Source organism: Callospermophilus lateralis, chromosome 11 (assembly GCF_048772815.1).
Source record: "Callospermophilus lateralis isolate mCalLat2 chromosome 11, mCalLat2.hap1, whole genome shotgun sequence".
NCBI lineage: Eukaryota > Metazoa > Chordata > Mammalia > Rodentia > Sciuridae > Callospermophilus > Callospermophilus lateralis.
The window spans coordinates 22,317,626-22,333,027 of record NC_135315.1 but is presented as its reverse complement, the minus strand read 5'-3'; the positions used below and the strand labels follow the sequence as shown (position 1 = coordinate 22,333,027).

The following is a 15,402-nucleotide window of genomic DNA, read 5'->3' as shown; positions in this document are numbered from 1 at the left end:
AAACAAAACAAAACAAAACAAAACAAAAAACCCTCTCCAGCCACCGGATATCGCCGGGCGCCTGGCGCCCACAGAGGCACAGTTGGGGCAGGCGGGGAGCTACCCCCAGGTCTCCGTCCCCTCAGCCTAACCCCCAGAGCGGACGGAAGTGCCTGTGGGGAGGAGGAGCCAACCAGCTCACCTCCTGGGGTCCCCCGACGCCCGCGCTGGGCCTGCGTGTGCGTGCGGTGTGATGTGCGTGTGTGTGTCTCTCATGCAAACCCTCCCTCCCCAAACCGACCCCCCAACAGTTTGCCATTCCATACAAATTTGGAAACAGGTTTTAAAAAACAGTATGACGCACATAGGGGACAGGGCGGGGGAGGGCAGTGGCACTGGGGCCCCAAATCTCCGAGTCACTGATTGTAAGAACCTGGGGAGGGAGAGGGGGCGGCGCGGGCCCCCATTTCACCAAAGTGCACAGATCCGCGCTTGGGCGGGGCGGCCAACCGACAGGGAGGGGCATCCCGGGACCGGGCCGGGCCGCTAGGCTCAGTCAGAACCTCCTTGCATAGATATTTGTGTCTTTTTATTATTGGTAGTAGTATTTTTTTTTTTTTTTTTGCCTTTTATTGCTTCTAAAAGTTCTTACTGCTTTTTTTTTTTTTTTTCTCCGATCCGGACTCTGCGTTCGGCCTCCGTCGCCTTTTTTTTTTTTTTTATTTTATTAATTTTTTGTATGTTTGTGTTTAAAAAAAAGGAAAAGGGAAAACTGGATTCTAGTTACAAATTGTCTTGGCCTCTCTCTTTCCTCTCAATCCACATCCCCTCCCGCCAAAATTAAAATTACAAAACGCGGAGGTTCGGGGTTGGAGGTGAAGGCGCCCTGACTTCTGCCCTCTTCAAGAAAGAGGGGGCGCCCAGCTCCTTTCGGGCCCCGGCAGCTTGGTGTCTGTTTTTAAAATAATAATGATGACAGGGGAAAACCGCGTCCCACAGCTCAGCTGCCCCCTGACCGACTCCTTTGGGCCTGCAGGGAGGAGGGAGAGGAGAAAACGCAAGTGAAGTTATTGGGAGTTGGGGGATCTCCAGGGAGGGCCCGGAGAGTGGTCCTGGAGAAGCACTCCCTAGGACAGAGAGGGAGGGAACCCTTTGGGGAGAGAGAAGGCGAGTCCCCTGGGGAAAGCGAGGCCCCTGGGACGGGCCACCTATAGGAAAGAGACGGCTCTGCCCAGAAGAGCGGCAGGACCGGCGGCCCGCTGCCTGCACCCGGCGCCGCCGGGGTGGGTGAGGGTGCCCCTGCGATCGGAGGGGGGCTGGGCAGGGGGACGGGCAAAGGCAAAAGAAAAAGAAAAGGACTGGCGCGAGGTCTCAGTTATGGAAAAACGCATTCAGCTCCTCATACATGGGGCCCCGGTCGTGGTGAAGGTGCATATCGTAAGACAAGAGATTCTCCGAGTGTACGCCCCCGCGCACAGCCGACGAGCCGAAGACCAGCCCGTGGCCGGTGGGCCGAGAGCCGGGCAGTGCCGAGTAGTGCATAGAGTAGTGGTAGCTCTTCTCGTGGTCGGGCGACGAGTCCTGCTTGAGTGAGAAGTTGCCATTGAGACACAGCGGCGGACTGAGCGGGCCCTCGTATTCGGAGCTGTTGTAGTCCGGGCTCGCGCCACCACCTCCGGCCGCTGCATACAGCGTCTCGTAGGCGGCGCAGTAGCCGTGGGTCCGCAGGGCGTGCGCCGCGCCGCCGCCCAGGCCGCCGGCTGCCTGGCACTGTGCGCCCGCCAGGCGCGAGCACGGGTAAGGGTAGGGGTGCATGGCGAATGGGCCGCCCGAGCCGTGGAAGCGGCCCGTGCCGTCGGCGCCCTGCTCCGTGAGGAAGTTGCGGGAGTTGAGCTGCAGGCAGCCAGCCACCAGATTGGTGGTGGGCTGCGACAGACCCTTGCACAGAGTCTGCACGTAGGACACCAGATCGGGCCGCTTTCCGGAGCGCAGGATCTCCGAGAGAGCCCAGATGTAGTTCTTGGCTAGGCGCAGCGTCTCGATCTTGGACAGCTTTTGCGTCTTGGAGTAGCAGGGCACCACCTTCCGCAGGTTGTCCAGCGCTGCGTTCAGGTCGTGCATGCGGTTGCGCTCCCGCGCGTTCGCCTTCTGCCGCCGCAGCTTGGAGCGCTCCAGGCGCGCCTTGGTCATCTTGCGTTTCTTGGGACCTCGCTTCTTGGGCCGTTCGCCCTCTGCCTCGTCCAGTCCTTCTTCCTCCTCCTCTTCCTCCTCCTCCTCGCCCCCCAGCTCGCCTTCCTCCTTGACCTCCGCCAACGTGGCCTCTGGTACCTCTTCTCCACGCAGGGGGACTGGTTTGGCGGCCCGGGCGGGCCCAGGAGCCCCCGGTCCGGGCGCAGGCGGCGGCTGCGGCGGCGCGTCGCCCTTGTCGCTCCTCGGCTCGTCGTCGTCGCCGTCGCCCCAGCTGGCGAATTTGGGCACGTCCGAGAGGAGGCCGGGCTCGCTGAACAGGCGGGTCAGCATGGTGCCTGAGGGCGCCCGTTGGGGGGCCGGGAAGGGGAGACAGACAGCACAGAGTGAGGGACGCGCTAGGGTCACGACGGCCCCCCAACCGCCTCCACCCCCAAGTCTCCTGCGGGTTCTTGCCCAGAGAGCCCTGGATGCCTACTTCCTCCACCTGCCCCGCCCAGAGCCGGCCCAGCCCTGCCGGGTGCCGGGCCGGGGATCTCGGCCCAGGCCCTCTTCCCAGCACTGGGCCCCGGCTCCGCCCCTCTTGAATGGGGGGCAGTTCCCCGTGCTGGGTTCTTCTCAGGGTCCGAGAGGGGGACCCGGTGGGGACTTAAGGGACCAAATATTTTCTCCAGGGGAGGCGGATGCACTCGCCCAGAAAGCCTGTTCTCTCCCGGCAGTGGACAGTGGTTGGTGGAGACAGCTGCCCCTCTCCTCCGACCGGCGGCCCGGGGGGCCCCAGGCCTGGCTCCCCACCCCTCCCGTGGCTCTCACCCCCACGCTCCCTAATCCAATTTGCAAGTTGGCCGCGCGCCGCCCCCGGCTCGGCCCCCATCCCCGAAGCCCCAATTCCAGAGGCGGGGGGATCTTCTGCTCTAGCCGTAGTGTTCCCAGCTCCTGGAGCCGGCTTTGGGCGGCGAGGACTGAAGAACCCCGGCTTGGGGAGGAGACAGAGAAGCGAGCCCCGTCCGTCTCCCCGGCGGTCAGGGACCCCCTTCCCCCCTTCAAACCGCCTCCCTCCCACACAGCTCTCCAGATCTCGTTGTATTTCGGGATTGATGGGAAAAAATCCAAATTTGTTTGTTTGCTTCTTTTTCGGGGGTGGTGGGGAAAGGTCGCAGGTTCCTTTGGGACAACCACGGGGGGGCTCCTCAACTCGGCCTCTTCGTGCCTCCCATGATCCTGCCTTTTCCCCCACCAAGCCCATCGCAGACAGAAACGCCTCCCTCCGCAGCCCCCTGAGCTGCAGCCCCTAGGGGAGAAAGAACCGGAGGCGCCTCCGATGCCCACCCGAGGAGGGGGTATCATCCCAGGAAGGGGGGATTTGGGGACTCTCCTGTCCGCCGAAGCAGCCGCCCTCCCCCCTCCCAATCAGCGGGTCAGATCTAGCTCCCTCTCGGACAACTTACCTCGGAGAGGAGTCAAGGGGAGAGGGGAGGGGAGGGGGGGAGGGGGTAAGAGAGAGAGGGGGGAGAAGAGGAATCTTCTCGCTTATTTCATTGTTCCCCCATCTTCAGGGAGCGGGGGCAGCGGCTCCTCAAGGCGGCGGGCGCCGGCGTCTTCAGAGCGCCATGCGAACCGCGGAGCGAGTGTGGCATCTCTACCAGGCGGGGTACCAGCCTCTATGCCAGGCCATATGGGCTTGGCACGTCACGGGCAGCAGCTATCACATGAGAGACGGTGATTGGCATGCGTCTGCATTGGGGGAGAGCCGGCTCCCCCGGGACCCGCCGCCATCTGTCACTCTCTACTCCAAAAAAAAAAAAAAAAAAAAAAAAAAATTAAATAAATAAAGGAAATAAATAAATATCTCTGCCGCCCTCCCCTCCCCACCCAACGCAGGGAAAGCAGGGATTGAGAGGGAGGTGGGGAGGAGTTGCCCCCCTCAGATATAGAGCCCCCCACATGGGAACAATGGGGGGCAAGCCTGGAAATTGGGCGTTTGTGGTGACCGCCAATTCTGTGCTTCCTCCAGGGTCTTGCTCTGTCCATTTCCTCCCCTGCAGGTCCCCAAGGTGGGTCAGGACCAGACCCTGGGGTGTGGAGAAGGGACCTCAGTGCTTGTCCCCACTCCCCAGGAGGGTCCCCTCCACCACAAAGGGACAGCTGAGGCCCCCTTCAAGAGTGGGCGTTGGGGGTGTCCCTGGCCCAAGCCCCATAGGTAGATGTTGGCACTATGCCATCCCTCATCCCTGTCTGCCCCTCCCCCACCCACCCTCACGCACACACAACATATGTGGCTGAACGAAATTCAAACCAAGGGAAAGACAGAGAAAGGGAAAGATTTGCCTGGATGTCTGTGCCTCTGCATGGGCGTGTGTGTGTCTACGGATTCATGCGTGTGTGACTATGGAGTCAGCGGATGGGAGATGTTTCCTTGGGTATCAGGGGCATATATATTTGGGATGGGGCAGGGAAGAACCCCTGAAGTGTGTCTATGAAAATCCCTCATCTAGGGATGGAGGAATCAGGTCTAAATCTGGATTCCTAACCCAGAAACCTCTCCCTCCTCATCATTCTCTTTGCCAGATAGGTGACCATCCCATCAGTGACTTTCTGTCTCAGCCTTCTGACTTGGTTGAGGGAGGAAGATGGGACTGGGCTGGAAACTGCCTAGAGTTCCTGGATGAAACTCAAGCATTCTCCTCCCCCTGCAAAATAATAATAATAATAATAATAATAATAATAATAATAATAATACTGAAAACACTGGAGCTAACCCCAGCAGTCCCAAGTGCAGCTAAGGGGAGGTAGGTCAGACAAGTGTCTTGATCAGGAAGGTTGAAATGGCTGTATCATCTTAGGGCTCACCTTTCAACCCTCTTACTGGGCCAGAGGCAGATGCAAATGGCACAGGTTGAGAGGTAGCTTTAGACACACACGCACGCACCCGCGTGCGCGCACACACACACACACACACACATACACACACACACACCTGTTCCTCAGCCTATGGTGCAGAAAATGGATACATGGATACAGACCCCTACTCAGACAGACACATGCCTATGAGCAGGTAATCACAGTCAGGTGTAGAGAGACCTTTGTACCCACACTGAGCCAGGCATTTGTGTTCCTGAACTGCGTTTTCTGTCCCTCCTCACCCTCAGCCTACCTCTGCACCTCCAACTTCAATGATAGTTTCAGTACACGAATTCAGAGGTCAGCCACGTGTCAGGCACTGCAGTGGCACAAAGATGAGCAAGAGGAGGGCTTCACCCTCAATCCAGGGGTGTGCATTCCCTCCCAATGGGAGCCTCCACATGGGGGCCTAGGGCTGGTAAACCATGGATTTGATGCTGCACAGATTGAACAAAGTTCTACACAGAGACACACAAGGCTCAGGAAGGGGGGCGCTGGTGTTGTCTGGGCTCTCAGAGGTGCTAGTTCAGGAGCCCAGAATACACAGTCCCACCTCCTCCTTTTGCAGAGGTCACTGAGGGGAAAAAAATTGCCTAAGAGAACACAGGTGGAGAATAGGCTGGGTCTAGAACCCAGGTACTTGTCTCCCAGTCTAATGCCCTTCCAGTGACCCCACAACCTGCTTCTGTGGTATCCAAGGATGAGAAGCCATTCAGAGGTCCTATATCTAGGGAGGTGGATCCTGCTTATAGCAGATAGTCTGCAGCTTCATGACAGAGGCAGAGGTCAAAGCATGGGGCAGAGACTCAGGAAGGCTGGTCAGGCTGCCTCCAGTTTTGGGCACAGACTGAAAGGTTTACTGTCTCCTCATGGTATCTATCATCCATCCTGACGAGCAACCGTCTTCCTGAGTCCCCTAGCTGGATGGTATGTTGGTTACCTGCACTTGCTCAAGGTTTCTGATTCCTAGCCAACCCTGTTCACCAATGTTTTTAAAAATGTTGGATACTATGTGGGGCAAAGTGGCACAGGCCTGTAATCCCAGTGACTCAGGAGACTGAGGCAGGAGGATCATAAGTTTGAGGCCAACCTGAGCAACTTAGACCCTCAGCAACTTAGTGAGACCCTGTCTCAAATGAAAAAATAAAAAGGACTGGGGATACAGCTTAGTGGTAAAGTGACCCTGGGTTCCATCCCTAATACCAAACAAACAAACCTGAATGCCTTGAGCAAGTTACATAACATTTCTCAGCCTTGATCTTCCTATTTCCCTATCTGTTAAATGGGAATAATACACCCTTACAGAGCTGTTGTTAGCTCTAATGGGATAATATGGGTGATGAGCTTGGCAATAACATAAGCCTTCAATAAATGCCAGCTCTTATTTTTATTAAGACACTTTATAAACTAACATGCTTTACAATATTAATTTTTTTGCAATACTCCCCCATGCACATTCAGTATTCTTTGTCTATATAGAAACTGAACCTTTGTGAAATTATTAGGTGAGTATATGAATTTATAAACAAACAAATACTTCCTTGGGGATGAGAGATATCCTCCACCTTCTCCTTTGGACACTGAGGGTTGGGTTATCTCACCAGGGGTCTCATAGATTCCTGCAGGCAGGAGGCAGGACCTTGCTCAGTATAGGGGAGCCCTTAGGAAGTTGTCCCATTCCGCCTGTTTTCTGTCAGGAATGACCTCAGCTCCCCAAGTCTGAGAAGACCCACAGGAAGAGGCCTGAGGTGGGAGGGCCATGCCTGAGACTATGAGGAACTTCATCTCTTTTGGCCTGTTCCTGCCCCTGTCTTTTCTTCCTCCAGAAAAATGGAACAAGTTTTTCTCACTCGACACATTTCAACTTTTTTTTTAGAAGATACAATAAAAACCAGGGGAAAATTGGAACAGAGGGAGGTGTGGGATGGGCCTGCCTAGACATGGGCTTGAAAGAGGTACAACACGTGTGTCCACATACACACGAGCAAGCATGAACACACAGGGACATGCACGCTCCTCTCTGTACACCCCGAGATGTCGAGATGCAGTGACGGAGAGACAGAAAGAGCCAGAAATGGAAGGAAGGAGACGAAAGGAGAAGGACACCCAGAGATGCCATCTGTTCCTCCCTGTGGCATTGGGGGAAGGGAGTTGGTGAGGGGCCTGGTCCCCTCCAGGTCTCAGAGAGGAAAAGGAGAATGGTGGGTACCTCAGCCAGGCCTGGAAGACCCCCATTTCTGCTGCCCACTCCTCAGGAGGAAGCAGAGAGCTGGGGCTGGAGGTTCCCATGGAGACATAGCCCCATCCCAAGGGAGGCCACAGCCTGGGCACCTAAAATGGCTGCCTCAGAGGGGTGGCAGCCATTTTGTACAGGCTCAGGTCCTGAGGGGCAGGGGTGAGGGGGGGGCTGAGAGTGTGGAGGAGGAGCGCAGAGGGCAGGAGGGAGGAGACAGGTCATTCCTGAGCAGTCTAAGGGAATCTTGCTTGGGGACAGGAAAGATGTTCTAGAAAACTGCTCTCATGACACACCCCTGTTCCCTCCAAATAAACACATTCACACAGGAGTCTGTAACCACTGCTTCCTATTCTGACACCCAGAAGGACAGCTAACCAGCTGCCCCACCCCCCTGAATAAAACTGGTGGCGGCAAAGGCGCTGAAGGACACTTGATTTCCCACCATAATGCCTGGCCCTGGGGAGCAGGTGGGTCAAACCCAGGTGTCCACCCGCTGGCCACAGCAGACACCCATCTCCTGAGGCCTCCCTGGCGGAGGAAAGCCGGCAGGTGAGGAGGCAGCAGCTCTGGAGCATGGTGAGGAGGGGCAGCCTGTGCTCCCTCAGATGTGGGGGAAGGGCAGGAGGTTGGAGACCCTCGAAGGTCCTGGCTCCTGGCATTAGCAGTGCGGTGGGGGAGGAGGAGGGGAGGGGCGGCTGGCAGCGCCCAGAAGGAGCCTGCTCCAGCAGTTGGGGATGCTCGAAGCTTCCTCCCCAAACATAAGAGCACTCGCCACCCCCTTCCCAGACCCTTGCCCCACCTCCACTGCAGAGGCTGCCGGGGGCGGGGACCTGCAGCTTCCTCCCAGCTCCAGGGTGGGCACCTGCCCTGCTGCCCCCTCCCCCGCCCGCCGCAGTGTGCTGGGGAGCGGCGGGCACGCCAGATGGCGTGGCTGAGAATGCGGCGACGTTGCCGGGAGGTGAGGGCTGGCACGGGTGATATGCGGCTGCGTGCCTTGTGGTGCCACCGGGGAGGGGGAGGGGAGGGCCGCTGAGGTGTGGCCCCTTTCCTTGGTGCTGGCCTCCTGTCCTGACCCCCCTGCTCACCACCCCAACTCTCCTCAACTTCTTTGCCTGTATCCTGGGCTCCCACTCAGGGCCTGGATCCTACTCCAGAGATGGGTGGGCCCAATGGGAGCTAAGAGCCCAGAGTCGGACCCCTGCAGCCTCTCTGCCCTCCCCACAACCCAGGACAAAGGACCCACAGAAGACAAGCTAGTCCCCCAGCAAAGCCAGTGCCCTCAGGATTTGTCCTTGCTCCAGAAGTGGAGCAACCTTTGCCCTATGACCTTTGACTCGTGGCCTCTGAGCCCTGTTCTTGTGAGAAGAGCTTCTTCCCTGATGGGTACCCTTCCTGCACCTCCCTTGGTCCAACTCATCCTCCACCAAGATGCTTTCTAGGCACCTCCTCCTGTGAGCCTTCCTTATCTCCCAGGCCGTGGCTCCCTGTGGGGTGGGAGGATCCACTCTCCCATCTGTCTCCCTGACTTGCCCCAGGTAGCTACTTTTGTGATCTCAGTTTGGAGCTCCACATAGGTCTCCCTGAGTCAGCCCTGATATATGTTTGCTGTGTTAACCTGGCAGCAGAGAGGCCCCAGAGCACCCGGACTTTCCCAAGAGTCTCCTGAGGCAGTGAGACCAGGGTCCCCCATTAAGCCCAGTGCCACAGACTCCAGTGTGGAGAGGTGGAGAGATGGAGAGTGGATCGGCATAAGGGAAGTGGCCATCGGAGAGAAGGCTTGGTTTAGGTGACAGGGTGTCAGATTCCACTGCCTGGGTGCTGGGTTCTGGTTCTGAGGCTCCCACCAAGCCCCACAGTACCTGCTATCACCAAGGCAGGGCCTGTGACAGGGCCACACCTTTCAGCATGCTCAAAGCCCCACTCATTGCCTATATGTGGAAAATGTGACTCCTTTAGGGGAGATGAGGTCCAGGGCATGGCTGAGCCCTGCTGCCTTCTCCTCTTTGCTGCTGATGACCCCCACTGTCTCAGCACCCTTCTGTTTGACGGGCCTAGACTCTCCTCTGGCTTCCCTTGCACAACCCAGGCTGCCGACACTGGCCACTTTACCTAAATCTCAAGCCTAGGCATGGCATTTGCCTGCTTAGGTGTTTTTTGATGGCTCCCCATTGTCCCTAGGTTCAGGTCACACCCTCTAGGGACACCCCTGGTCTGGCTGCTGCCCAACCCTCTAATTCCCCTCATTATCTCTGAGCTGCTTCTGCCCTCACAAGCCTATCCCCAGGACCCTTTGCTCAGGCTGTCCCCTATCTCTCTCCTTACCCTTTCATCCTAAGTGCTACTTCCTCCAAGAAGTCCTTCTAGCAGCGCACTCCATGTTCCACACTTCATGAAGGCAAGTACTGGGCCTGAATTTGCACACAGATATGCAGCTGTGGCACCAAAGGCCTGGCCTGCTTCTGGAAGAACTGCAGTTTTACTCCAGAAACTGGAGACTGCAGCCAGGACAAGACACCCACCCACAGGTACCCCCTGGAAATCTCCTCTCCTTTCTCTGCAACCCATGCACCAAGCCCAGCACTCATGCAGAAACTCAGCCTTCCCATCTGTAAAATGGGATGACAATTACAATAAGACCTGATTGCCTGGACAATAATGAGCTCCAAGCAAGCTAACAGAGGAGTGCTACTTCAGCCCGCAGCCCCATCCAGATGTGATTTTTGCCTCAAGCCCTTAATCAATTTTAGTTTTTAAATATTTGGGTTCCTGGAGCTATCTTCATTGCCACATCTTTGTTCTACTTCCCTTGTCAGGTTTCCACACAAGCAGCAGGCATGTCTTGCCTCACTCCCCTCCCAACCCTACTCCAGGGTCCTCTGAGGAAGGCAACAGAGAGCTCAAGGTGGCAACAGAGCACCGGCTTAGCAGTATCTTGACCTTGGGCAAATCATGTAACCCTCTGCTTCCTCATCTGCAAGATGGGAATAGTGTCACCTGTCCACCTGACCAGCTGTGCCTCAGCACTGATGGGAGGACTAAAAGACAGCAGGTTATGAGTGCACTCTGGAGTGACCAAACATGGAATGATGGGGGCTGGGCCCCTTGCTGAGCAATGGGAAGAACAAGGGGTGGGGGCTCTGCTGCCAGCTTCCTGTGAACTGGGCATTTCCCAGTTGCCTCCCCTAGGAAGCAGAGCCAGAGGTCTGGGAAAATCTGGGGGCCAGATAATGAATAGTTCTCTGATGTGTCCTTGAGCCTGACACCTCAATATTGGGGACACTGGGGCTGGCAATAGACACAGATGACCCACACTGCAGCTCAAAGGGCCACCTGGGTAGAGTGTATGTGAAAGGCATGGTCGGGGCAGGAGGTCACAATTTATCTAGAGGCCTCTTGGCTCAGTCCCAGGAGGCTGAAGCCCAGGACAGCATGAATCAGACTTCCACTTCAAGATAAGGGACAGCCAGACCAGGAGTGTGACCTTCTTCCACTTCACTTCCCTGAGGGGCCTGGGTCCTATCCTTATAGGGTAGGAGCTTCTTAACTGGGGCCCATGGGGAGGGAAGGGAACAGTACAGGGGCAGGAGTTTCAGGGACCAACCTCCCTTTCACAGAGAACAAAATAGCACAGAGGGGGGAGTGGTTTGTATGGTCTCACACAGTGAGTGGCAGAGCTGGGACTAGACACCAGCACCCTGATTCCTACTTTGGTGTCCTCCTGTCCTGGGACTTCACACTCTTTGTGGTGATGTAGTAATGTAATCATGACAGTGGTGGGCATTATCTGAGCCCAATACTGGACTTCACACAAATCACCTTGCTTCATTCTCAGGACATCAGAGGAAGGGTGGACTGGTACCACCCCTTCAAGACCTGCATGCTGAAGCACAGAAAGGTTGGTGTTAGGGGTCATTGCGAAGGTCACCAGCAAGTAGCAGAGCTCAGACCAGATTCGAAGAACAGAAAAGCTGTGTGACACCCGAGTCCTGCTTTTATTCACTGTGTGGAGTTCCCTGAACTCCAGTGATCTCCACACTGCAGGACCAGCAGACTTTGCAATCAAGAGGGAAAACAGGGTACTCTGGGTAAAACTTGTGCCTAAGGTTTGTGCTCAGTCTAGGCTCCCAAGTCACAGAGGCCAAAGCCCGGGGTTTATCAAGTTCTGGGGGCGGGGTCAAGTGGGTAAGTGGGAAGGTGTTCCAGCTTCTTCTTTACCGCAGCAGAGGCAGCCCCATTAAACACGGGGTTTATCCACCCTGCTTCCCGCTTTCCTTAGCTCCTTCAGAAATCATCATCCTCCTCCCTACAGGCTCGGGGAGGTGCTTCCTCCACCGGAAAGTCCTCCCTGATTTCCTTTGAGGAAATATGGCTCCCTGTGGCCCCTGGCACATATTGAGTACTGGGGGCTGAACGGATGGCTCCAAGAATCCCATAGTTACCACTTCCTTGCCAGCGCCTCTCTGATCCTCCTCCGTCTGTGAAATGGGAATAAGGAATCCTGCCTCACAGAATCCTCGTGAGATTAAAAGCGGTGTCCTATGAGTAAACACTTGGCACCCCGTGGCCCCTGCCACTTGCTTTTTCTCCTCCTTGTCCTTCTTCTGGCTTGCTCCAGGTCTCTCCTGCCCTCCCCCGCCCCGCGCCTGGCACTGCGCCCGGCGCGCCCCAGCCGCCCCGTCCCGCTGGCAGCCCTGATTTCGTGCCTGCCGGGCTCCCTCGGCACGTGTCTCGCGCCCTCGAGCCCTCGGGGACCGCGCCCCTCCTGGGCGGCCTCCCGCCGGCAGCCAGCCTTGGGGCCTGGGTGGCCTGGGCACTGAGATTGGGGTCGGCGGGAGCGGACCGGCGGCGGCGGGAAGGGGACGCTGCGCCTTTAAGGTGCCACCGCCGCGTGGCAGGGAAACAGCTTGTGCCAGCCCCATTCCGCCCGGCTCCGCTCGCAACAAGAAACACAATGCATAACAATCAGGCGCGCGCTTGGAGCCGTGCCACGCGGCGGGGGCGGGGCGAGGCGCGGGCGGCGCGGACGGCGCGGGGGGCGCGGGTCGCGACCCCGGGACCGCAGTCCGGGGGCCGCGGGGGACCCGGGCATCGCGCTCCCCTGCGCGCTTCGCCCGCGCCCCGGCCCGCGCGCCCGCCTCCCGCCCTCCCCGCCTTCGCGCTCCCTACAAAGTTCATTCCCACTAACTCTTTTCCAGGCCACTTCCCCCTCACATCTGACAATCGGGGCCCCTCATTCTCCCAGTAATCACTCCACTGCACTAATTGCACATGCAAATATGCAAATGCGTATTAATTAATTACTATACTAATTAGTTCTGTGGTATTTGCGAGTAATAAATCATTGGATGGGAGCGAGGAAGCTGGAGACCTGGCCCATTTTCATTCTGCATAAAATTTTAATGGTCTCTCTGGCTGATCCGGGACGGCAGCGCGCGGAGAGGCTCTTAAAGGGCCAGTGGAGGCGGGAAGGGGCAGGGGCAGCAAGCGGCGGGTGACCCTGGCAGGGACCGGCGCCGTAGGCGGGCTTCAAGAGGCAGCCCCACGCCCTGCAGGGGCTGTCTTGAGCGTGCTTCTGGCTTTTTCCTTCCCTTCTGAGGCTAGGTGTCCCCTTGGATAGATTCTAAGGAGAGAATCTGGGCGGGGAGGAAGAGGCTGAGCTTCGTTTCTTTAAGAAAGGAAAGAGGGCAAGGATCTCTGGGAGGCCAATGCCAAGGCTTTTGGAGCCCCGGGGAGTCCTGGAGAGCAGAATGAAGACTCCATCCCCGGGATGACCTGGCAAACTGAAGTCCGGGGCAGGTCAAATTTAGCTTTCACCTCTTCCTATTCCCAGGAGACGTCCTGAGTGCCTCTTCTTGTCTCTGGTGGGGGCCACCAAGGTTGGGGGTGCCTCCAGCTTTCCCTTTACACATGATCAACCACTGCCCCGCCCCTGTGGGCACCAGCTGGCACCCTGGCAGAGCAGCCCTGGGCTTGAGTGGGCCCTGGGGACCTTGCTTTATTTCCAGGAGGTATTCAGGACCCAGGCACCGGGATGGGGCTGGCTGCTTCACAGGGCTGTTGACCAGGGGAGGCAGAGGGAACCCATTGTGCCAAAGCTAATGGGTCAAAGGGCACAGTGCAGAGGCAGGGACTGTGGGCTTCTTTTGAGCTGGACCCTCATGCCAGGGTCTCCAGTCCTGTAGTGATCACCTTCCAATCTCCTGCCACCAAAATGCCTTGGGGTGGGGCAAAGTCGCAGAAGGTCGGCCTCTAATGAGGTGGATAAAACAACTCAGGGACCATTTGTGTATCTGAAGAACTAGCATTTACAATCACCAGATGACACAGATTCTGTTACTGTCCCCATTTTATGGATGGAGAAATGGCACAGGAAAGCCAAGAACCTGGCCCAAAGTCGCCTCACTGTGCTGAGGAGTGGGATTTGAATTCAGACAGTTCAATTCTGGCATCTGCATTCATTCCATCACCCATACTGTCACCTTTCTCCATCACCATGTCTGCAGCTCCCGCTGTGAGCCAGACCTTGTGCTAAAAACCTTCATCAGCCATACCCCATTCCAATCACAATAACCCAGGAGCTAGGTTCTGGGATTATCCACATTTTAGATATGTGGAGTCCAAAGCTCAGAGAGATTGACTAAGTTGCTCTGGGCCACACAGGAAGGGTATAGTAAGGCCAAACTAAGTGTGGGACAGCAGAGTTCACCAGGCTCTCTGATGTTCCTTCCTTTTGGGCTTGGGGCAGGAGGGAGTCATGACAACCCTTGCTGACCAGAGAACAGGAGATGAAATGGAAGGGCTTTCAATTAGTAAGGAGAAGCAGGAGCAGGGGTGGAGTGGATTCTTTTCCTTCCATTTTCAGGAGCCTGTTGGCAAAGGGTCAACCTTTGCTGCTGGAGTGGAGTCAGGGGTGGGGCAAAGGGATGGGGGAAAATAGAAGAGCCCAGAAGGAGAAAGCTCCAGCAAGACCATGTAACCCAGAGATCTAGTTGGGTTTTTTACTTAATTTTGTCCCCATCATCTCTATCTATTCCCCCATTGCCCTTAGAAATTCTCTGGGCCTTTTTGCCTCCCAAGATTTGCTGTGTGGGGATAACCAGGAACTCCAGAGGGCTCTTTCCAGCAGGGGAGTTGAAAATAAATACCACTTTTTTTTTTTTTTTCCCGGTGCTGGGAATGGATCCCAGGACAAGCACTCTAGCACTGACACACACACGCTGAGCCCCTAAGTAGCATCTTGTAATAAATCACGTTTCCCCCTATGTGCTTATGTGCGTCAATTTGCTTAGCTTTCACAATTTTGTTATCCCTATTTTGTAAGTGAAGACCTTGAAGGAAGAAAGACAGGTGTGAGTGACAAGGTCACATAGCTGGTAAAGTAGAAGAACCAGGATTTGAACTCCTGAGCTGGTGTGCTTTACATCCCTGCTCCCCATTTTACTGAGCTTGTGGCATGGCTGGATTGACCCCCATGTCCAGCAGATCTGCACCCTGGGTGCAGGTGCAAGGAGAAAGAACATGTCCTATGCCTGGCGGTCACATGGACCCCACCTCCATGTGGATTTTCCTGTTCCCTTTTATATGCTAGCAGAAGCCAGGCAGAGTGAATGATCAGGAGGCCCAAATCCCTCCCCTCCACTATCCTGAGGGTGGTGTGTGTGGGCATTTCCCTAGAGTGGGACGCTATCCCAGCATCCCTTGCCCCTCCCAGCCCACCCCTGAGAACACAGCAGGGTCAGGGAGTCGGTTAGCATCTGTCAGAGGGACCACCCTGATAGGGGAAATTGAGATTCCTGTGCTCTCAGGGATGAGCCCTGGGCCAGACCAAGATCCCCTTACCTCCCAGTGGATCAGGGAATCTTCTCCAGGGAATCTGGACACCCCATTTTCTCAGAATTAGGGAAACCTTGATGTCCACCTTCTGGGCTTGGGAGTCTGGGCTGAGGGTTGTGGGGCACTGGAGGAGTGGCCTTCGGGCTGCAGCCTACTAGGAAAGAAAACCTATTTTCATCTCAGTACTCCACTGAAGACCAGAGAATATGGGTTCACCAGGGGTTCCCCCAAACAAGCCCAGTTTCTGGGAAATGGGGGTAGGTTAG

At 56.4% G+C, this 15,402-nt stretch overlaps 1 protein-coding gene across 1 annotated transcript; it reads right to left on the bottom strand.

Annotated features, from left to right (window-relative positions):
• Positions 1-1,350: 1,350 nt before the first annotated feature.
• Neurod2 (neuronal differentiation 2) lies at positions 1,351-2,499 on the bottom strand. Its single transcript, XM_076871065.1, has one exon. It carries the CDS (start codon positions 2,497-2,499, stop codon positions 1,351-1,353), a length of 1,149 nt encoding a protein of 382 aa, XP_076727180.1.
• Positions 2,500-15,402: the final 12,903 nt, after the last annotated feature.